This window comes from Nansenia antarctica (assembly GCF_963989245.1).
Source record: "Nansenia antarctica genome assembly, chromosome: 5".
Classification (NCBI taxonomy): Eukaryota; Metazoa; Chordata; class Actinopteri; order Argentiniformes; family Microstomatidae; genus Nansenia; species Nansenia antarctica.
In genome coordinates this window covers 76,121,076-76,144,503 of record NC_137690.1, presented here as the reverse complement: position 1 = coordinate 76,144,503, position 23,428 = coordinate 76,121,076, and the positions used below count along the sequence as shown (strand labels likewise).

Genomic DNA, 23,428 nt, shown 5'->3' with positions numbered 1-23,428 from the left:
CATAGCAACACAAATTATCGGTAATTCTGATTAATCTGAATCCAGATAAAAGGTTTTGAACAACTGGGCCCTGCACCTCAAGCTGGTTGTTCAGGGATACCCTTGAGGTGCAGGGCCCAGTTGTCTTGAAGCCCACGGTGTCTTGAAAAGTATTAAAAGTTGATGAATCCATTTTAGGAAAATCAAGACCCTTAAGTATTAATAAGTCTTATCACGATTTTGAGGTCTTGAATTGTGTAGGTATTTTTCTGAATTAGACTAGTGGTTTTTAGACTAGTGGTTAGGCTGGTAATTGTCACACAAAAATTAAGTAGGCCTAGTACATGCATTTTGGTCAGCGGTGCCAGTGTGGCTACTCCCAGAGCCCACTGTAGATCTAACTCTGTTAGACTGGAAGCAGGAGGGAGGCATCACAAGCTCGCGGGTAGAAGGATGCCTAAATGCGGCATGGGGGACGCACATGCAGGTCTTCACAGACGGGTCTAAGGACCCAGATAGCCAAAGGGCAGGGTGTGGAATCTACCTGGTGGGTCTAGCAAGGCTTGCGAGTCACAGACGGAGCATCTGTTTTTGCCACAGAGCTAATGGCATCAATCATTTGGGCACTTTGGTGGATTGAACAAGTTTAAACCAAGCAAAGTCCTAATCTGCTCTGACTCAGCTGCTGCCTTGATGGCCTTGAGGAGTGGGTCATCTAGAGCTAGAGCCGACCTGGTGAATGAGGCCATGATAAGCATGTATAGGTCACAGAATGTGGGGGTCGATATAGGCTTCCTTTGGGTCCCAGGGCATGCAGGGGTAGAGGGGAACGGAATAGCTGACAAGTTGGCCAGAATGTCACTCAAGAGGCAGCACATAGATGTGGGAATCCTGCTGGGCAAACCTGAGTTCTACTGTTCCATAAAGGAGGGGCTTGAGAAACAGTGGCAAGAGGAGTGGAATAATGAAGAGAGAGGGAGGCTGTGTTTCTCATAATGAAGAGAGAGGGAGGCTGTGTGAATGTGGAGGAGCGGAGACTGTTGTCCACGTCCTATTTGAGTGTGAGAAATACAGGACAGAAAGAGCTCAGCTATGTGAGGAACTAGCCAATATTGGGACAGCCACTGTGGAGGACACGTCCCTGTTCAGCCGGGGAAAGGAGCAGCATGCTGTGGAGAGAAGTGTCCTGTCCTTCCTCCACAAGACAGACCTCTGTAAGAGGACGTAGAGTGCAGAGCGGAGTATCACTCTGACCTGTAGAGGGCAGTAATACACTCTGAACTGTAGAGGGCAGTAATGCGCCAAAGCGTCTGGAACACTGCCGGAAATCCGAACAGAAGAAGAAGAAGAAGAAGAAGAAGAAGATTGTCTCATCTGGCAACCAGACCAACCCTGCTCCGCTCCTGCAGCAGAGACGTGAGATGGCGGCGGTGGAGACCCAGAGAGAGACCCCCCTGACCCAGACCCAGACCCCCTCCTCCTCCGGGAGAGACGCCGTGGCCGAGGGGCTGCTGGACCTGTTGACCCCCGCCGTGGAGCAGCTGGACCTGAACGTCCACTCCGTCAGGTAACCCTGACCCCTAGCCCTAACTAACCCTGGTCACTCCGTCAGGTAACCCTGACCCCTAGCCCTAACTAACCCTGGTAACCCTGGTTTCCCTGGTCACTCCGTCAGGTGGGCCGCTGGGCTGGAGGTCTGGACTAGACTAACACACTGAACACCCGCATCTACCGGGCTAGCGCTGCTAGCTGGCATCATGCTAACTCCGATGACAGTCCCGTGATACACACAGTCACACACAGTCACACACACACACACACACACACACACACACACAGTCCTGTGCTGCTGGGTCTTTAATCACCTGGTTAAGCACCGTTGGTGTTGCTGCCCCACGACTATAGTCTCTAGTCAGCCGCTGTAGTTCCCTTCGTCTCTCAGGTGACACACAGACTCTATGTGTATATATATATATATGTATATGACTATAGACTCCATGTCTGAGGCTGACAGGCTGATGTTGTTGTTGTTGTTGTCGTCCATTCGCGGTGGAAACTGTGGCGCTATATAGTGTATGTATGTATGTGTGTGTGTGTGTGTGTATGTATGGATGGGATTTAGCTGACGCTTTTATCCAAAGCGACTTACATTGCAGTGAGTGCCTACATGTACATGTTTCAGTACATATGGTCCCAGCGGGACTCGAACCCACAACCTAAGCTTTGTTAGTGCACCGCTCTACCAGCTGAGCCACAGAGGACCACAGACCTGGCGCTAGATGTCATGTTCTGGTTTAGATGTCATGTTCTGGTTTAGATGTCATGTTCTGGTTTAGATGTCATGTTCTGGTTTAGATGTCATGTTCTGGTTTAGATGTCATGTTCTGGTTTAGATGTCATGTTCTGGTTTAAATGTCATGTTCTGGTTTAGATGTCATGTTCTGGTTTAGATGTCATGTTCTGGTTTAGATGTCATGTTCTGGTTTAAATGTCATGTTCTGGTTTAGATGTCATGTTCTGCACACAAAGTTTCACAACCTAACCTAATGGTTAATATGACAGAGAGGGTATGATGTTTGCGTCCTCTTTGGTCGCTAATTAGTCAAATATTGTTTTTATATTTCAGGGAAAGCCAAGTGGAACTACGAGAACATATAGACAACCTGGCCACAGGTAAGCTTCTTATTGCTGCTTCATATCTGAAAGACCTTCTGCTAGCATATCAGCCCAATAGAGCTCTCAGGTCTTCTGCTAGCATATCAGCCCAATAGAGCTCTCAGGTCTTCTGCTAGCATATCAGCCCAATAGAGCTCTCAGGTCTTCTGCTAGCATATCAGCCCAATAGACAGGGGTGCACATAACTTTTTTGGGCCAGTGCTCAGAGGAGCACCTAGGGATGCTGCTTGGTGCTCCCCGAGCTCGCGAGTCACGACCCGTCCCACAGGATGGATGAAAAAGGGATACATGAATAACTTATATTAACAAAACGACATTTGTTCATAAATAAAGATGAACGAACAAATGATTGTGTGCAAAACAAAAGAAACAAATGCAAAATCAAATGACTGCTCTTTAAGCATGAAAGTCTGTCAGACTCCTTTAAACACAATGAAATCAACTGACATCTCTTTAAGCACTAACTGAATGTCTGTTCTTTAAACACAATGAAATCAACTGACATCTCTTTAAGCACTGCTCTGTTCTGTAAACACTGAAATCAACTTTTCAACAAAAAGTTACAGCCTAAGCATTTATTTATGCTACAAGCTTCATCATCATCATCATCATCATCATCATCATCACTGCTCTCTTGACTGCTGTTAATACTGTCCTCAATTTCAACCATGGTAGAGGATGTTGTAGGCTATCACTTTAAATAGCTCATTATTTTGATTGTGCAACAACGTTTTTTTTTTTTCTTCTTCTAATAGAATTCCCAACCATATTCCCTGGGTCAGGGGTCGAGGTGCGATAATGAAGCTGTAAAACAAACGTCTGAACGTTTGAAAGCTTCAGAGAAAAGAAACGTGAAGTCCCTTGGTGTTGTTTTTCCTTTTAGCGACGAGTCGTTCGGGACTGAATTTTCACGTGCGGCGTGATAACCGTGATAACCGTGCGATACGCGATACGCGGAATGAAAGTACGAGTTACGATACTTTCCGAATGTTTTCGTGAGGGGAGTCGCCGTGGTCGTCGTCGGTCGACTGTTGTGATGAATTGCTGAGGGGACGGCAAATAGTTACTTAGTGGGGCTTGCAGTGATGCAGCAGTCAGCAGTCAGCAGGTGGATTTTGAGGAAGTAAATTCCTCTCCCAGCGCTTCCAGCTTTTGGTGCGCAAGAGCGCGTTCATGCCACTGATCTGCCGCGCAGCATGCATTTTGGCGACGCATGCGCACTGGCGCACCAGTTATGTGCACCCCTGCCAATAGAGCTCTCGGGTCTTCTGCTAGCATATCAGCCCAATAGAGCTCTCAGGTCTTCTGCTAGCATATCAGCCCAATAGAGCTCTCAGGTCTTCTGCTAGCATATCAGCCCAATAGAGCTCTCGGGTCTTCTGCTAGCATATCAGCCCAATAGAGCTCTCAGGTCTTCTGCTAGCATATCAGCCCCAATAGAGCTCTCAGGTCTTCTGCTAGCATATCAGCCCAATAGAGCTCTCAGGTCTTCTGCTAGCATATCAGCCCAATAGAGCTCTCAGGTCTTCTGCTAGGATATCAGCCCCATAGAGCTCTCAGGTCTTGTGCTAGCATATCAGCCCAATAGAGCTCTCAGGTCTTCTGCTAGCATATCAGCCCAATAGAGCTCTCAGGTCTTCTGCTAGCATATCAGCCCAGTAGAGCTCTCAGGGGCCCATTCCACTAAGGTAGATTATCTTCTAAGCCTCGATAAAGTTCTAATCGGCGCTAATGTTAGCTTGCGTTCGGTTTCATCAATGTGGCTCAAATAATTCGCTGCTTGGTTGAGCTCCTTCTGAGTCAGATATAATTAGCCTGGTCGCGAGCAGGCTAAAAGACTGGCTAAAGTAATACGTGCGTCAAAAAAGGCTCACAGGCGGAAACTAATTCCCGAACGACAGTTCCTCAAGTGTCTTTTAGGAAATATTAGTTCCCACTTCACACGAGATAGATAGATTGGTAGACTGTGTGATAGACAGTGTTGGGCACGTTACTTCAAAAAAGTAATTAGTTACTAGTTACTTATCCCAAAAAGTAACTGAGTTAGTAACTGAATTACTTCATTATACAAGTAACTAGTTACTAGGGAAAGTAACTATTGCGGTACTTTTTAAAGTAAACATTTAACAATATGAAGTGCTTTTAAATCTTTGTAGTGTAAATTAAATAAATCAAACTGTCACACAACTTCAGACAACTGGTAGACAGACTGTAACTTCAAGTATTTTCAACACAACAAAAGTAAACAGTTAAACAATATGAAGTGCTTTTAAAGTAGTACTGAAAAAATAAGACATGAATTTCTTGGACAAATCCAACTTTAGCTCCTAAACATTCATTCATTCATCTATCCATCCATACACTCCTTCCTAACACTCATCCATCCATGCATGCATTCATTCATCCAGCCAACCCAGTCATCTAACCATCCTAGCCAATATGAAGTGTTGACACTGAACTATGGTTGGCTTATGGTTGGCTTACCATGAAATGTTCTCTACCATAGCCAATCATGATCACTTAAGCGGTTGTCTCGCCCCTCCCCTCCCCAACAAACAAACAAAAAACACCTTTGCAGCTGTGACTGAGGTCGGATGACAATGAGAAGCTTCAGTAGTAACACGGCGTATTGAATTAACGGTAACGGCGTTATAACGATGGAAATAGTAATTAATTAGATTACCCGTTACTGAAAAAAATAACGCCATTAGTAACGCCGTTTATTTTAACGCCGTTATTCACATCACTGGTGATAGATAGATAATTTGATATTTTGAAAGTGTGATCGATCGATAGATAGTTTGATTGTGTGATAGATAACTTGATATTTTGAAAGTGTGATAGATAGATCGATAGATCAATAAATAAAAGAGTGTAAAAAAAAAAGTAATTGTTTCAACTTGCATTGCTGTCATCACAGCGGTCTGGCTGGCGCAGTGGTTAAGGCAGCCAGCTAGAGTTCCAAAGGTTGCATGTTCGGGACTTGATTTAAGTGAAGTTATTTTTTCTTCTTTTTTTACATTTAACCGAAGATTTCATGCAAAGGCTTCAAACACCATTGTAATCGTGTCAGTTCTTGTAAATTAGCCTGCACCATAATTGTATAGCCTACATACTTTTTTAGATGAGATTTTAGATTAGATTCAGACAACGAAATGCAGTAAAAAGTGCGTCCGAAGAGGGATTTGAATCTAAAAATGACAAATAAATCCTATGGCAGCGGTCGATACCACTAGGCCATTGTGGCGATATGACGGCTTGTAGCCTGCTGCTGATATCACCACAGTAGTAATATTCATTTATTAAAATATGAACATATAACAATAACTGGGGCTAGTATGACCTACGCATTTAATCGGTCAGCAATTTCTTGCCAAACCATTTCCCTCGCCTTGTTAATTGCGGCAGTATTGCACTATTTTACATCTTATTTTTCCGTCTTCATAAAGATCAATAATTCGGAATGCTGCGCAAATGTAGGACCCCTGCAGAGTGGAGTATCTTCATTTCGACAGATCGACTCTTCTGGGCTCTTTATGTCTGCGTGCACGCGCCCATATCGAAGATTTGTAAGCCGGTGTTCTATGAACACTCATCACACAAGCCTGATCCTCGTTCGAGGAATCACCTGAGGCTTGAATTCCAATCCCGAGTTGCCTGATCGCCTGATTTATTTCAATCGCCAATATACTAATCCACCTTTAGTGGAACGGCCCTCAGGTCTTCTGACGCTGGTTTTCTCTGTGTACCACATGTACAAAAGAAGAGATTTGGTGAGGCTGCATTCTCATTTTATGCTCCAGATTGTGTCTCACTGCCAGTTTACATTAGGGATGCAACCTCAGCACATATGTGACTGCTCCTGGTGTTTCTGGACACCTCTCGGAAATGAGAAAGACGTCAAATTCGTCTTTAAAGTTTTTTTTTTTTTTTCAGATTTTCGTTTTTTTAGCTAACATTCAACTCGAAGTTGTGAAGTACCCACTCGTTATTTTTCCGAACAGTTTTACGTTCATTAAATAAGTGTAATATATAACACAATGACTTCGTTTCTTGTTGTTTGATGGGGATTCATTATCTTTGATGGGGATTTTATGTGCTTAGTGATTTCCGGTGTAGCAACTTTCAAATACTCATGTTGTCTTAAAGCTTACAATCTGTAGTTTAAGCACATGTAAAAAACTGAAAAATGATTTCGCCTACAGGTAGCCCTTTTCATTGGGCTGTGTCACATATGTTCAAGTCAAGACTAAAAACCCATCTTTTTAATATTGCCTTTAAATGACTAAATAATTAAATGATGATTATATAACGATTGGAGCACTTTGAGCTGCAACGTTTGCAGGTAAAGCGCTATACAAATAAAACGTTATTATTATTATTATTATTATTATTATTATTACAGGCCTGCTAATATCTTGTGTTTCTGACGTGTTGTTTGGGTTGACAATAACATAACTTTGTCATGTTAACTCCTCTGTTGCGTGTGCAGAGTTGTGCAGGATCAACGAGCACCAGAAGGTGGCGCTGGACCTGGACCCCTACGTGAAGAAGCTGCTGAACGCGCGGCGGAGGGTGGTGCTGGTCAACAACATCCTGCAGAACGCACAGGTACAGCTCTGCTACTTCCTGCTTCCTGGTCTGTAGGTCTTGAACCTCCACACTCTTTGGTCTCTCTGGAAGGTCGGGACTCTTGTGGTTAAATTAACTATCTTTTTGAAACCCTGTCTCTGTCTCTCTCTCTGTCTCTCTCTCTCTGTCTCTCTCTCTGTCTCTCTCTCTGTCTCTCTCTCTCTGTCTCTCTCTCTGTCTCTCTCTCTCTGTCTCTCTCTGTCTCTCTCTCTGTCTCTCTCTCTGTCTCTCTCTCTCTCTCTCTCTCTGTCTCTCTCTCTGTCTCTCTCTCTGTCTCTCTCTCTCTGTCTCTCTCTCTCTGTCTCTCTCTCTGTCTCTCTCTATCTCTCTCTGTCTCTCTCTCTCTCTGTGTCTCTCCCCCTCTCTCCCTCCCCCTCCCTCCCTCTCCCTCCCCCCCTCTCTCCCTCCCTCCCTCCCCCCCTCCCTCTCTCCCTCCCCCCCTCCCTCTCTCCCTCCCTCCCTCTCTCCCTCCCTCCCTCCCCCCCTTTCTCCCTCCCCCCTTTCTCCCTCCCTCCCTCCCTCTCCCCCCCCCCTCTCTCCAGGAGCGTCTGAGGAGGTTGAACCACAGTGTTGCCAAGGAGACCGCCCGGAGGAAGACCATGCTGGAGACGTCAGGGGCGTTCACCCCCCGGTCGCCTAGCAAACCCTGACCCCCCCCCCCTCGCGCCGTCGCCAAGGAAACCACCACCCTGCACTCCATCTGCCTGGCAACACTGCTTGTTGTTTTCGAATTCAATCTTTTTTTTTTCTCTCCTCAGAGGAGAGGTAAACACAGGTGTGTCTGTGTGTCTCACAGAGAGAGGCGCTGTGATTGGCTGCTTGGCTCCCTTCACCTGCTGACAGACTGATTCTCTTCTGCTATACAGTGTTGCCAGATTGGGCGTATTCCCGCCCCAATTGGGCTACTTATGGTTTTCAGACTGTGGTTAAGGCTGGAAAGCAATCCCATCTGGCAACACTGCTCCTACAGAGTTATCTCTCTCCTACCTGCGGGCCAGACTCCGTCAGAACAGCTGTGATTGGCTGAGACCACATGATGACATCAACACGTCAGACCGTCGAGACTAAAACCCCCAAAATAATGAAGTTGCTTGTCGATGCTTAATGTTGAACGCTCAACTCTTTGTTGTTTCCTTGCCACCAGACCTGCACAGCTGTGACGTGGCCACCAGAGGGCGCTGTCTCACTGTGATTTCACTGTGCTCCCTCTCGCCCCCCCACCTCCTGTAGAGGCCCAGCCAGGCTGCTCTGGTGGAGGCTGCTGCTGGCAGGTCTGGCCTCTAACAGGAAGTGGAGGGGGGGAAGAAGAAGAAGGCGGCGCTGCATGCTGCGTTTCCGTGGCGTTTCCATGGCAACAGAGACGCACAGTTGAGCGGTGTCTCTCTGTCACCGTGGAAACGAGGGAGGCTGGCGGAGGTAGAAAAATCGGAGGACGGGCAGGAAGGATGTCAAACGTGTGTGTCTGACACCGTTCCTCATCCCAGAAGGCCGTGCGTTACAATGAGCCCTGTCCTCCCATTCCTAAATAAAGTCCATTCATTCATTCATTCATACCTCCGCCAGCCTCCCCTGCTGGACACATGGCAGCAAGGCAACGCAGGGGAGGCTGGCGCTGAGCTCTCTCTCTCTCTGCCTCTCTCTCTCTCTCTCTGTAACTCTCTCTCTCTGTAACTCTCTCTCTCTCTCTGTCTCTCTCTCTCTCTCTCTCTCTGCCTCTCTCTGTCTCTGTCTCTCTCTCTCTCTCTCTGTCTGTCTCTGTCTCTCTCTCTGTCTCTCTCTCTCTGCCTCTCTCTGTCTCTCTCTCTCAGTCTCTCTCTCTGTCTCTCTCTGTCTCTCTCTCTCTCTCTCTCTGTCTCTGTCTCTCTCTGCCTCTCTCTGTCTCTCTCTCTCAGTCTCTCTCTCTGTCTCTCTCTCTGTCTCTGTCTCTCTCTCTCTGTCTCTCTCTCTGTCTCTCTCTCTGTCTCTCTCTCTCTCTCTCTCTCTCTGTCTCTGTCTCTGTCTCTCTCTCTCTCTCTCTGCCTCTCTCTGTCTCTCTCTCTCAGTCTCTCTCTCTGTCTCTCTCTCTGTCTCTGTCTCTCTCTCTCTGTCTCTCTCTCTGTCTCTCTCTCTCTCTCTCTCTGCCTCTCTGTCTCTGTCTCTCTCTCTCTGAGAGTGTTTCAAGCTTCTAGCCGATACCCTCTGACCTGACCTTTAACCCCACCTGACCTGACCTGACCTCTATTTAAATTGTTATTATGCAATTTGTAACAAATAAATCCAACATATGTCAACTGTCTGCTGTCCTACGCTTCACTTATTGTGTGTGTTTTTGTAGTCCACTAAATCTAAGACTACAATTCCCTTGATGCTTGGTCACTAGGTGAAATTTCTGACACAGGTGTTGTGCATTCGCTAAATCAAGTGATGTTGTTTGAATCCTTTATACCACTGCATTCATTTGTCTGCTTGATGCCTGCCGAAGGTCTGTGACAGAAAGCTCTCAATAAACTTTTTAATAACAGGATCCTGTTATTTTGCACTCTACACGTGTTAAAACTGGACATTTTACAGGTAGACTCTGGGATGTAAAACGTATATAGACTGACTTATATAGACTGTCTTATATAGACTGACTTATATAGACTGACTTATATAGATGACTTATATAGACTGACTGACTTATATAGACTGACTTATATAGACTGGCTTATATAGACTGACTTATATAGATGACTTATACAGACTGACTTATATAGACTGACTTATAGAGACTGTCTTCTATAGACTGACTTATATATAGACTGACTTATATAGACTGACTTATATAGACTGGTTTATATAGATGACTTATACAGACTGACTTATATAGACTGGTTTATATAGACTGTCTTATATAGACTGACTTATATAGACTGACTGATATAGACTGACTTATATAGATGACTTATATAGACTGGTTTATATAGACTGACTTATATAGATGACTTATATAGACTGTCTTATATAGACTGGTTTATATAGACTGACTTATATAGACTGACTGATATAGACTGACTTATATAGATGACTTATATAGACTGTCTTATATAGACTGACTTATATAGATGACATATAGACTGACTTATATAGATGACTTATACAGACTGACTTATATAGACTGGTTTATATAGACTGTCTTATATAGACTGACTTATATAGACTGACTTATATAGATGACTTATATAGACTGACTTATATAGATGACTTATACAGACTGACTTATATAGACTGTCTTATATAGACTGACTTATATAGACTGACTTATATAGATGACTTATACAGACTGACTTATATAGACTGACTTATAGAGACTGTCTTATATAGACTGACTTATATAGACTGACTTATATAGACTGACGTATATAGACTGACTTATATAGATGACTTATACAGACTGACTTATATAGACTGACTTATAGAGACTGTCTTATATAGATGACTTATATAGACTGACTTATATAGACTGACTTATATAGACTGACTTATAGAGACTGTCTTATATAGACTGACTTATATAGACTGACTGACTTATATAGACTGACTTATAGAGACTGTCTTATATAGATGTCTTATATAGACTGACTGACTTATATAGACTGACTTATAGAGACTGTCTTATATAGATGACTTATATAGACTGACTTATATAGACTGACTTATATAGACTGACTTATAGAGACTGTCTTATATAGACTGACTTATATAGACTGACTGACTTATATAGACTGACTTATAGAGACTGTCTTATATAGACTGACTTATATAGATGACTTATATAGACTGACTTATATAGACTGACTTATATAGACTGACTTATAGAGACTGTCTTATATAGACTGACTTATATAGACTGACTGACTTATATAGACTGACTTATAGAGACTGTCTTATATAGATGTCTTATATAGACTGACTGACTTATATAGACTGACTTATAGAGACTGTCTTATATAGATGACTTATATAGACTGACTTATATAGACTGACTTATATAGACTGACTTATAGAGACTGTCTTATATAGACTGACTTATATAGACTGACTGACTTATATAGACTGACTTATAGAGACTGTCTTATATAGATGTCTTATATAGACTGACTGACTTATATAGACTGACTTATAGAGACTGTCTTATATAGATGACTTATATAGACTGACTTATATAGACTGACTTATAGAGACTGTCTTATATAGACTGACTTATATAGACTGACTGACTTATATAGACTGACTTATAGAGACTGTCTTATATAGACTGACTTATATAGATGACTTATATAGACTGACTTATATAGACTGACTTATATAGACTGACTTATATAGACTGACTTATATAGACTGTCTTATATAGATGACTTATATAGACAGACTTATATAGACTGACTTATATAGACTGACTTATATAGACTGACTTATATAGAATGACTTATATAGACTGACTTATATAGACTGACTTATATAGACTGACTGACTTATATAGACTGACTTATACAGACTGACTTATATAGACTGGCTTATATAGACTGACTTATATAGACTGACTTATATAGACTGTCTTATATAGACTGACTTATATAGGCTGACTTATATAGACTGACTTATATAGACTGACTTATATAGACTGACTGACTTATATAGACTGACTTATATAGACTGACTTATATAGACTGACTGACTTATATAGACTGACTTATATAGACTGACTTATATACGTAGATGACTTATACAGACTGACTTATATAGCACCTTTATCCAAAGCGCTTTACAACGGCCTCTCATTCACACATTCACACACACATTCACACACCAATGGCGGCCAAGCTACCATCCAAGGCGCCGGCCCGCTCACTGGGAGCAATTTGGGGTTCAGTGTTTTGCCCAAGGACACCTCGACACGTGTCCAGCCGCGGCTCGAACCGCCGATCTGCCAACCTTGCGAACATTAGACGCCGGGTCTACCTCCTGAACCACAGCCTCTACCTCCTGAACCACAGCCTCTACCTCCTGAACCACAGCCTCTACCTCCTGAGACACAGCCTCTACCTCCTGAGACACAGCCTCTACCTCCTGAGACACAGCCTCTACCTCCTGAGACACAGCCTCTGCCTCGTGAGACACTGCCTCTACCTCCTGAGACACAGCCTCTACCTCCTGAGACACAGCCTCTACCTCCACCAGCCTCTACCTCCTGAGACACAGCCTCTACCTCCTGAGACACAGCCTCTACCTCCTGAGACACAGCCTCTACCTCGTGAGACACTGCCTCTACCTCCTGAGACACAGCCTCTACCTCCTGAGACACAGCCTCTACCTCCACCAGCCTCTACCTCCTGAGACACAGCCTCTACCTCCTGAGACACAGCCTCTACGTCCTGAGACACAGCCTCTACCTCCTGAGACACAGCCTCTACCTCCTGAGACACTGCCTCTACCTCCTGAACCACAGCCTCTACCTCCTGAACCACAGCCTCTACCTCCACCAGCCGCTACCTCCTGAGACACAGCCTCTACCTCCTGAGACACTGCCTCTACCTCCTGAACCACAGCCTCTACCTCCTGAACCACAGCCTCTACCTCCACCAGCCTCTACCTCCTGAGACACAGCCTCTACCTCCTGAGACACTGCCTCTACCTCCTGAACCACAGCCTCTACCTCCACCAGCCTCTACCTCCTGAGACACAGCCTCTACCTCCTGAGACACACCTCTACCTCCACCAGCCTCTACCTCCTGAGACACAGCCTCTACCTCCTGAGACACAGCCTCTACCTCCTGAACCACAGCCTCTACCTCCAGAGACACAACCTCTACCTCCTGAGACACAGCCTCTACCTCCTGAACCACAGCCTCTACCTCCTGAGACACAACCTCTACCTCCTGAGACACAGCCTCTACCTCCTGAGACACAGCCTCTACCTCCTGAGACACAGCCTCTACCTCCTGAGACACAGCCTCTACCTCCTGAGACACAGCCTCTACCTCCTGAGACACAGTCTCTACCTCCTGAGACACAGCCTCTACCTCCACTAGCCTCTACCTCCTGAGCCACCGCCTCTACCTCCACCAGCCTCTACCTCCTGAGACACAGCCTCTACCTCCTGCGCCACAGCCCTGGACTGGACAGACAGTGTGTTAGTTAGCGTTAGCTGCGTAGCTATAATTGGATCAGTTGTAAAATGCCAGGTATGTCAGACCCGAACCCTGACCCCGGGTCAATAATGGATGTTTTGTAACGAGAGAAGAGGGAGTGGCTGAGAGGGTCAGAGGTCAAGAGAGGGAGGCTGAGGGAGGGAGGGAGGTTTGGTGAACTGGGATGTGGTGGGTGAGGGTGTGTTTCATGGTTCTGGTTTGCCAGTGTTTTTCTGCCAAAGTGAGTTGGTCAGTCTGTCCACCAGCTGCTGATATGAACTGGCTAATATGTTCTATTAATTATATTACTATTATTATTATTATTATTATTATTATTAGGGAGAGGGGGCAGAGGGGGAGAGGGGGGAGAGGGGAGAAGGGGGGGAGAGGGGGGGAGAGGGGGGAGAGGGGGGAGAGGGGGAGAGGGGGGAGAGAGGGGAGAGGGGGCAGAGGGGGGGGGGGTATAATCTCAGCGGCGCCACTTTAAAACAACAGTCGTGTCGCCATGTCCAGACAGAGAGACAGACAGACAGACGGACAGACAGACAGACGGACCCCCGGCAGAGCGCCGCGATTGGCTGAGCGCCGCCATCCCTCTGAGACCCGGGGCTCCCCATTGGCTGAGGCTCGGCGAGACACTCACGCGCACGATGTCTGCTGCCCTCTTTTGTTGTTGTTGAGCGCGAGGAGGAGCAGGAGGAGGAGACATGCACGAGCGCAGACAGCGAAGCTGATATCGACGGGGACAGACAGACAGACAGCGACACCCCGGGGGAGAGGAGGAGAGACAGACAGACAGCGACACCCCGGGGGAGGAGAGAGGAGGAGAGGAGGAGAGGAGGAGGACGGGAGCCTGGACACCATCTACCTCCCCGCCGCGCACCGTCTCCAACCCTCCGGTGGATGTGTGAGTATGTGTGCGTGCGTGCGTGTGTGTGAGTGTGTGTGTGCGTGCGTGTGTGTGTGTGTGTGTGTGTGTGTGTGCGTGCGTGTGTGTGTGTGTGTGTGTGTGTGTGTGTGTGTGTGTGTGTCAGTGTGTGTCAGTGTGTGTGTGGGTGCACCTTAACCGTTTATCGCGTTATGCGACTTCGAGCCTCCAAGGATTGCAATGTCCTGTTCTGACCCAGGCTGACAGCATAGACAGATTATGGAGGTAGAGGCTGGTGGAGGTAGAGGTGTGTCTCAGGAGGTAGAGGCTGTGGCTCAGGACGTAGAGGCTGTGTCTCAGGAGGTAGAGGCTGTGTCTCAGGAGGTAGAGGCTGTGTCTCAGGAGGTAGAGGCTGTGTCTCAGGAGGTAGAGGCTGTGTCTCAGGAGGTAGAGGCTGTGTCTCAGGAGGTAGAGGCTGTGTCTCAGGAGGTAGAGGCTGTGTCTCAGGAGGTAGAGGCTGTGTCTCAGGAGGTAGAGGCTGTGTCTCAGGAGGTAGAGGCTGGTGGAGGTAGAGGCTGTGTCTCAGGAGGTAGAGGCTGTGGCTCAGGAGGTAGAAGCTGTGTCTCAGGAGGTAGAGGCTGTGTCTCAGGAGGTAGAGGCTGTGTCTCAGGAGGTAGAGGCTGGTGGAGGTAGAGGTGTGTCAGGAGGTAGAGGCTGTGTCTCAGGAGGTAGAGGCTGGTGGAGGTAGAGGCTGTGTCTCAGGAGGTAGAGGCTGGTGGAGGTAGAGGCTGTGTCTCAGGAGGTAGAGGCTGTGTCTCAGGAGGTAGAGGCTGTGTCTCAGGAGGTAGAGGCTGTGTCTCAGCAGGTAGAGCCGGCGTCTAATGATCGCAAGGTCGGCAGATCGGCGGTTCGATCCCCGGCTGGCCACATGTCGAGGTGTCCTTAGGCAAGACACTGAACCCCCAAATTGCTCCCAGTGAGCAGGCCGGCGCCTTGCATGGCAGCTTGCCACCATTGGTGTGTGAGTGTGTGTGTGAATGGGTGAATGAGAGGCCGTTGTAAAGCGCTTTGGAATAAGGCGCTATATAAGTCAGTCTGTTTACACATATTATTATTATTATTATGTGTGTGTGTGTCTGTGTCTGTGTCTGTGTCTGTGTGTGCGTGTGTGTGTGTGTGTGTGTGTGTGTGTGTGTCTGTGTCTGTGTCTGTGTCTGTGTCTGTGTGTGACTGTGTGTGTGTGTCTGTGTCTGTGTCTGTGTGTCTGTGTCTGTGTCTGTGTATGTGTGTGTTTGTGTGTCTGAGTCTGTGTCTGTGTGTCTGTGTCTGTGTCTGTGTCTGTGTGTCTGTGTCTGTGTCTGTGTGAGTGTGTGTGTGTCTGTGTCTGTCTGTGTCTGTGTCTCTGTCTCTGTGTGTCTGTCTGTGTGTGTGTGTAGTCTGTGTGTGTGAGTGTCTGTGTGAGTGTGTGTGTGTCTGTGTCTGTCTGTGTGAGTGTGTGTGTGTGTGTGTGTGTGTGTAGTCTGTGTGTGTGTGTGTGTGTGTGTGTGTGTGTAGTCTGTGTGTGTGTGTGAGTGTGTGTGTGTGTGTGTAGTCTGTGTGTGTGTGAGTGTGTGTGTGAGAGTGTGTGTGTGTGAGAGTGTGTGTGTGTGTGTATGTGTGTGTCATGCTGGTGATGTTGTGACTTCCCTGGCTGTCTGTCCTGCTGTCCATGTTTCTCTGAGAGGTGGTTTGATATCCATCTGACATTTTGCCCTCTAAACCCAATAACTTCTCTACTCGTTGTGTGTGTGTGTGTGTGTGTGTGTGTGTGTGTGTCTCGCAGGTATTTTATTCTGCTGGGAGATTTGAAATGTTTATCCAGCAGCAGCCTGACGCCATGCGCCCATGCGTCTGTGCATGCTGTAGCGGGGGTGTGGCTGCGTGGTGGAGGGAGGGAGGGGGGGGGCAGACAGACTGGAGGCCTCCGGCCCCCCCCCCCTCCCTCCTGCTACTCCAGACAGATGGGGAGGAGAGACATAGGGTACGCACAGGAAATCCCCTTTTTTTGAATCGGTCTTCCGAATTTTGGTTGTGCCTTTATCCTAAACATATCGTACATTAGCAACATTAGCTGCTAACTTCTAGGCCAGCCGCTGTTAGCTGTTAGCTGTTAGCTGTTAGCCGTTAAGGCCGATTTAAACTTCTGCGTAAAATCGACGCCGTAGCCTTGCGTCGGCCCACGTGGGCCCGCCTTGCCTACGGAGAGGGTTGACGTGCACATCTCCAAAAATGTAAGAACGCGTCAGTTTCTACGCAACCGTAAGCTCTGTGATTGGTCCGCTTGGTAGCACATGATTCCGACAAGATTCCGACTCTCTCGTAGGCCAAAATGCGGAAGCCATGACAGAAATGTCATTTACTTTTTCTGTAATTACTTATTAATAAAGATTTGAAAAATTATGATAACCATCGTATTATCTTAGTTTATTGTCATTTCAATGCATCATAGAACTTTTATTTACAACAAGCATAACAACAAAAAGTGTTATGCACACCTTAAAACTGGAAAAGCCAAAGGTGGTGGAACCCCAGAGAAACAGAGACAGAGGCCAGGAGAATATACAATGATTTATTAAGGATGATATACACAAAGAAATAGGCCCTACACTAACTAGTGGAAAAACAAACATAAGGTGTGATGCAGGCGATAGTTATGGGGTGTGTAATTATACTATGTGTGTGTGCGTGTATGAGGTCAGGGGTGTTGTATTATGTGCTGCGATACTACCCTAGTGAGCAAAGTCCGAGATCCAGAGGGGGTAGTCAAGGGGAATGTCCAGGGGTCGGGCCAGGGAGAGTGATCCAGGAGAGAGTAGTCCAGAGGGGAGTCCAGGGGTCGAGCCAGGGAGGGAAATCCAGAAGAGAGTAGTCAGAGGGGGTCCAGGGGTCGAGCCAGGGAGAGAGATCCGGGAGAGAGTAGTCCAGAGGGGTGTCCAGGGGTCGAGCCAGGGAGATCAGTCCGAGAGGGTCCAGGGGGTCCAGGGAGACACAGGAGAGGGTAGCTCGGGCGAAACGAGACACAGGGGTAAGGAGGGAGCCATACAGATAGTTATGTTCAAGCGTTGGATCTCCGTCTGTAGCAGGGTTAAGTAGGCGGCTGTCCAGGTGGTGATTGGGACAGCTGGGCTGAAAGGTAATAGCCCACACCTGCTGCAAACAGAGCCAGAGATCCGGCCAACTCAATCCGGCCGGGAGGGGGCGCCAGAACGAGGCTCACGGGGGCGTGTCAGATTAGGAGGCACAACAAAAAAGATCGCTATTATGCCGCTTTGAGCTTTGAGCTCCGTTGAGTTCCTAACCGGAAGAGGCACAGCACAGGGGCATAGAAAACACACTGCCACCTAGCGATGTGACGGTGTAATTGCAGCGCGGCCTACGTAGAAGTGTAAAGTGCGAGACCCCTTACGTAGGCTACGTAAGCTACGCACGTAAATTCGACGCAGAACTTTAAATCGGCCTTTAGCTGTTAGCTGTTAGCTGTTAGCTGTTAGCACTAGTGGAAGGGATTTGTTTATTTAGATTCATTCATAGAGAGCTCGATTCCCACCGTTAATTCCGAGCCACACCCACCCAGAGCTGTGATTGGTCATTAGAGGTGTTCATTCAACAATTCTCTCCTCTGATTGGTTGGTCTGCCTGCTTCCTGATTGGTTGGTGTGACTGCTTCCTGATTGGTTGGTCTGTTTGCTTCCTGGTTCCAGACTGTCAGGTCGCTCAGATCACCGGATGTCGCCAACTGTAATTCAAAATGGCTGCTGCTCTACGGCTGACTCGTCGCTACAGCAACTGATTCTGGTGTTAATGTACAGTGGTATATATATAGTACAGTGGGAGGGGCTACGACTGTGTGGGAGGGGCTACGACTGTGTGGGAGGGGCTACGACTGTGTGGGAGGGGCTACGACTCTGTGGGAGGGGCTAAGACTGTGTGGGAGGGGCTACGACTGTGTGGGAGGGGCTACGACTGTGTGGGAGGGGCTACTGCTGTGTGGGAGGGGCTACGACTGTGTGGGAGGGGCTACGACTGTGTGGGAGGGGCTACGACTGTGTGGGAGGGGCTAAGACTGTGTGGGAGGGGCTACGGCTGTGTGTGAACTTTGGCACAGAAGAGACAACGCCATGACAACGCCAAGTGCTCTCCTCTCCTCTCCTCTGATCTACTGATGTCCATGGCAGGGGAGGCTGGGGGAGGTAGAAACTGGAGGACAGGCTCATAGTGATGCTAAGAATGGAAAGAGGAATGTGTCTGATACTGTTCATTACAATGAGCCCTGGTCTCCCATTCCTACCTCCACCAGCCTCCCCTGGTCCACAGTATCTCTCTGTCTCTCTGTCTCTCTCTCTGTCTCTCTCTCTGTCTCTCTCTCTCTCTGTCTCTCGCTCGCTCTCTGTCTCTCTCTCTGTCTCTCTCTCTCTCTCTCTCTCTTTTTCTGTCTCTCTTTCTCTCTCTGTCTCTCTCTCTCTCTGTCTCTGTCTCTCTCTCTCTCTCTGTCTCTCTCTCTCTTTTTCTGTCTCTCTTTCTCTCCTCTGTCTCTGTCTCTCTCTCTCTCTGTCTCTCTCTCTCTCTGCCTCTCTCTCTCTCTCTCTCTCTCTGTGCCTCTCTCTCTCTGCCTCTCTCTCTCTCTCTCTCTCTCTCTCTCTCTCTCTCTCTCTCTCTCTCACAACAATCCTTCTTATTTCTGCCATGCCTACAAGGCTACATCTGCCTCTATGATGGTGATTCACCTACAGCTGGATAAACCAGATATTATTATGTATAGTATATAATTATATAACTATATTATTATAATAATATAGCTTATCTTCCTGGTGATTGCCTGCCTGATTCCCCGATCTTGATTATACAACAGGTTGATGAATACAAGCGTTGTGATTGGCCGAATGTGATTGAATGTGATTTAATGTCACGGTTTAAATCATCTGTTATGATATCCCTACGCCCCGGCAGGTCTGTGTATTGCGTTGCCTTGACAACGGAACCATATTTCCTCAGCGCACGGTTCAGAAACCACCGCTAGCTACCGCAAAAATAATTACGTTCGTTAATTAAGTCGTTGTTTTCTTGTCAGATTGTTCAGATTAGTCGTGTAACCGTTGTATAAGAACAACAATGTTCGAGGTCGAGATACATCCTCAATATCGTCACTCCGTTCCTCCCTGTAACGATATTGACCATCAACCCTCTCAGCCTCTCTGTCCTGCTCGGATAACACCCTCACACAACCCCTATGTGAGGAAGTCTCAGGAGGTAGAGGCTGTGTCTCGGGAGATAGAGGCTGTGTCTCAGGAGGTAGAGGATGTGTCTCAGGAGGTAGAGGCTGTGTCTCAGGAGGTAGCGGCTGTGTCTCAGGAGGTAGAGGCTGTGTCTCAGGAGGTAGAGGCTGTGTCTTAGGAGGTAGAGGCTGTGTCTCAGGAGGTAGAGGCTGTGTCTCAGGAGGTAGAGGTTGTGTCTCAGGAGGTAGAGACTGTGTCTCAGGAGGTAGAGCCGCCGTCTAATGATCACAAGGTTGGCAGATCGGTGGTTCGAGCCCATATGTCCAGATGTCCTTGGGCAAGACACTGAACCCCAAGTTGCTCCCAGTGAGCGGGCCGGCGCCTTGCATGGCAGCTTGCCGCCATTGGTGTGTGAATGTGTGTGTGAATGGGTGAATGAGAGGCCGTTGTAAAGCGCTTTGGATAAAGGTGCTATATAAGTGCAGTCTGTTTACCATGTTGTGGTGGATCAGTGTTTCCTCCAGGAATTTTTCCATTAGTGGCGGATAGCCCTGTCCGCGCGCGTAGCTCGCGCGATTTTTTCCGCGTGCACGCGAATGAAACGCGCACGCTCGCTCAAAACAACGACCTAATTTCAACCAAAACTAGAGGGAGGGTGGCAAAAAAAAATAAAAAAAATATACAGAATATAAACTTGTGGCTGACAGTCACATACACACACACAAAGATCATCAGCTATAATATAATACGAAGTAGGCCTACATAAGAGCACACAAGCGGCTAATGTTACTGATTAACTGTTTACTGTAGTGCCGAGAGATGGTAGTCGTAGGCGGCGTATCAAATTACAAAGCTAAACGTTTAATGAAGGACATGAACGATTGTCAACAACACACTCAAGCAGTACATAGAACAGACTAAACAACTTGGGTACTACGCACTCAACTGCGGACGGAACAATACTCCCAACCCATAGTTCCGTGCGTGAATTATGTCAACCCACCACATTACAGAAATCACAGTCAGATGGAGCATTCGGTAAACAGCTGAGTATCAGCTGAGTTAAAGAAAACAAACTCTTACCTTTGATGACACCCACATCAGCCCTGTTTTCCCGTACTTCTCCCGTGTGTCTCTTATTGTCCAAATGTTCCCTGAATTTTAGCTGCATGTTTTTCCAGCATGTAATTCCGTTGTCAATAAAAAAATCGACTCCCCTTCTTTTCCCCTTGACAATACTGTGTCGTTGCTAAAGTGACGGCACATAAGAATCGTTTTTTGACTTGCTAATGTCTGCTGATACACCAACACAGCTAGCCGATGCTGATGGCTCTCCCGCTGTAGTTGTAGCTGGTGGTGGTGGTACCCCGCCATAAACGCTGATCCACCACCTAGCTCCTTTGCCAGCCATGCAGTTTCGGATCCCTCATAGCCACTGCTAGCTTCAGCAATGTTTGAAGTGTCTGGGACATCTTTTTTCTTGAAAAATCCATCCATCTGTCGCTGTTTTCGTTTAATTTTTCGAAGTTATTTAACCTGATATCTTATTTGTGCACCTAGCTAGCTAGATCAGCTTTTTGTATCTTTTAGATGGTACTACCGGTGACTTTTAGCCCGTTATTCGCGAGGAGAAAACACAGGCGCCCGAGCATTTCGGCAGGTAAGACTGCTGAGCAGGGATGGTTGAGTCTGCACGGTTCTCATGCCGGTTCACATTTAGACCAGGTCAGGAGTAGCCCTTGTGTCACGTTGTCAACTGAATGTTTAATGTCATTAATCTGATTTTGGATCAGCGGTTAGAGAGAGATGGGCGTGGGTTTAGGTGCACTTTTAGTCAACATCCATTATAGCGCTGATCTAGGATCAGATATATTTTAATCAGCTAAAATGTTCAGAGGTGTATTATTATATATATGTATTCTTTTTTTAGAAATCGTGCACTTAGTGGACTGAATCAATTAGTGGCGGAGGAAATTCATTCGTGGCGGCCCGCCACCAATAAATGCATATAGAGGAAACACTGTGGATGTTGTGGTGGATGTTGTGGTTGGACAAGCGTGTCCAAACTGACAGATATTCTAACTGACAGATATTCTAGAGAAAACGAGAGAAGGGAATGGAGGAACAGGGGACATTGAAAGAGAGCGTGTCACTTTGTGTCAGGTTATCCAGGGAGATGCTAGCTGCTAATGATGGTTCTGGATGGCAGGATTAGCCAGGGAGATGCTAGCTGCTAATGATCGATCTGGATGGCAGGATTAGCCATGGAGACGCTAGCTGCTAATGATGGATCTGGATGGCAGGATTAGCCATGGAGACGCTAGCTGCTAATGATGGATCTGGATGGCAGGATTAGCCATGGAGACGCTAGCTGCTAATGATGGATCTGGATGGCAGGGTTAGCTGATCTCTGGTGCACATTAACAGTCCTGTCACTCATCAGATCAGCGTCAGACAGCAGACACTCAGGGTTAGGGCAAAGACTCACCTCCCTTTAAAGGAGGACTGGGGAGGAAACAGCTCTCATCAAAGATGTTGTAGTAGTGAACAAGAGCGTCCACTTGTTCCACTGCCCTCAGACGTAATAATAATAACTTACATTTATATAGCACCTTTCACAGACCCAAGGTCGCTTTACAAGGGAAAGGGACAAACAGAACAGAGCCAGAGAGACAAACACACAAAGCAAGGAACAGTGAAACACAGCTGGATGAGGAGGCCCGTGTTAGAGGACCTCATGGGGTGTAGTGGTGGAGGAGGAGATCAGAGTTCTGGATGGGGTGTAGTGGTGGTGGAGGAGATCAGAGTTCTGGATGGGGTGTAGTGGTGGAGGAGGTGGTGGAGGAGATCAGAGTTCTGGATGGGGGGTAGTGGTGGAGGAGGAGATCAGAGTTCTGGATGGGGTGTAGTGGTGGAGGAGGAGATCAGAGTTCTGGATGGGGTGTAGTGGTGGAGGAGGAGATCAGAGTTCTGGATGGGGTGTAGTGGTGGTGGAGGAGATCAGAGTTCTGGATGGGGTGTAGTGGTGGAGGAGGAGATCAGAGTTCTGGATGGGGTGTAGTGGTGGTGGAGGAGATCAGAGTTCTGGATGGGGTGTAGTGGTGGAGGAGGAGATCAGAGTTCTGGATGGGGTGTAGTGGTGGAGGAGGACCTCAGAGTTCTGGATGGGGTGTAGTGGTGGAGGAGATCAGAGTTCTGGATGGGGTGTAGTGGTGGAGGAGGAGATCAGAGTTCTGGATGGGGTGTAGTGGTGGAGGAGATCAGAGTTCTGGATGGGGTGTAGTGGTGGTGGAGGAGATCAGAGTTCTGGATGGGGTGTAGTGGTGGAGGAGGAGATCAGAGTTCTGGATGGGGTGTAGTGGTGGAGGAGGAGATCAGAGTTCTGGATGGGGTGTAGTGGTGGTGGAGGAGATCAGAGTTCTGGATGGGGTGTAGTGGTGGAGGAGGAGATCAGAGTTCTGGATGGGGTGTAGTGGTGGAGGAGGAGATCAGAGTTCTGGATGGGGTGTAGTGGTGGAGGAGGAGATCAGAGTTCTGGATGGGGGGTAGTGGAGGAGGAGATCAGAGTTCTGGATGGGGTGTAGTGGTGGAGGAGGAGATCAGAGTTCTGGATGGGGTGTAGTGGTGGAGGAGGAGATCAGAGTTCTGGATGGGGTGTAGTGGTGGAGGAGGAGATCAGAGTTCTGGATGGGGTGTAGTGGTGGAGGAGGAGATCAGAGTTCTGGATGGGGTGTAGTGGTGGAGGAGGAGATCAGAGTTCTGGATGGGGTGTAGTGGTGGTGCAGGAGATCAGAGTTCTGGATGGGGTGTAGTGGTGGAGGAGGAGATCAGAGTTCTGGATGGGGTGTAGTGGTGGAGGAGGAGATCAGAGT

The 23,428-nt window shown here is 47.3% G+C and overlaps 1 protein-coding gene across 1 annotated transcript; it reads left to right on the top strand.

The window, feature by feature from the left end:
• Positions 1–1,400: 1,400 nt before the first annotated feature.
• Positions 1,401–8,747, top strand: snapin (SNAP associated protein; the record flags this gene model as incomplete). Its single annotated transcript, XM_080531990.1, has 4 exons — positions 1,401–1,546; positions 2,606–2,652; positions 7,148–7,266; positions 7,830–8,747. 4 exons carry the CDS (start codon positions 1,401–1,403, stop codon positions 7,935–7,937), a joined length of 420 nt encoding a protein of 139 aa, XP_080388116.1. The 3' UTR covers positions 7,938–8,747.
• Positions 8,748–23,428: the final 14,681 nt, after the last annotated feature.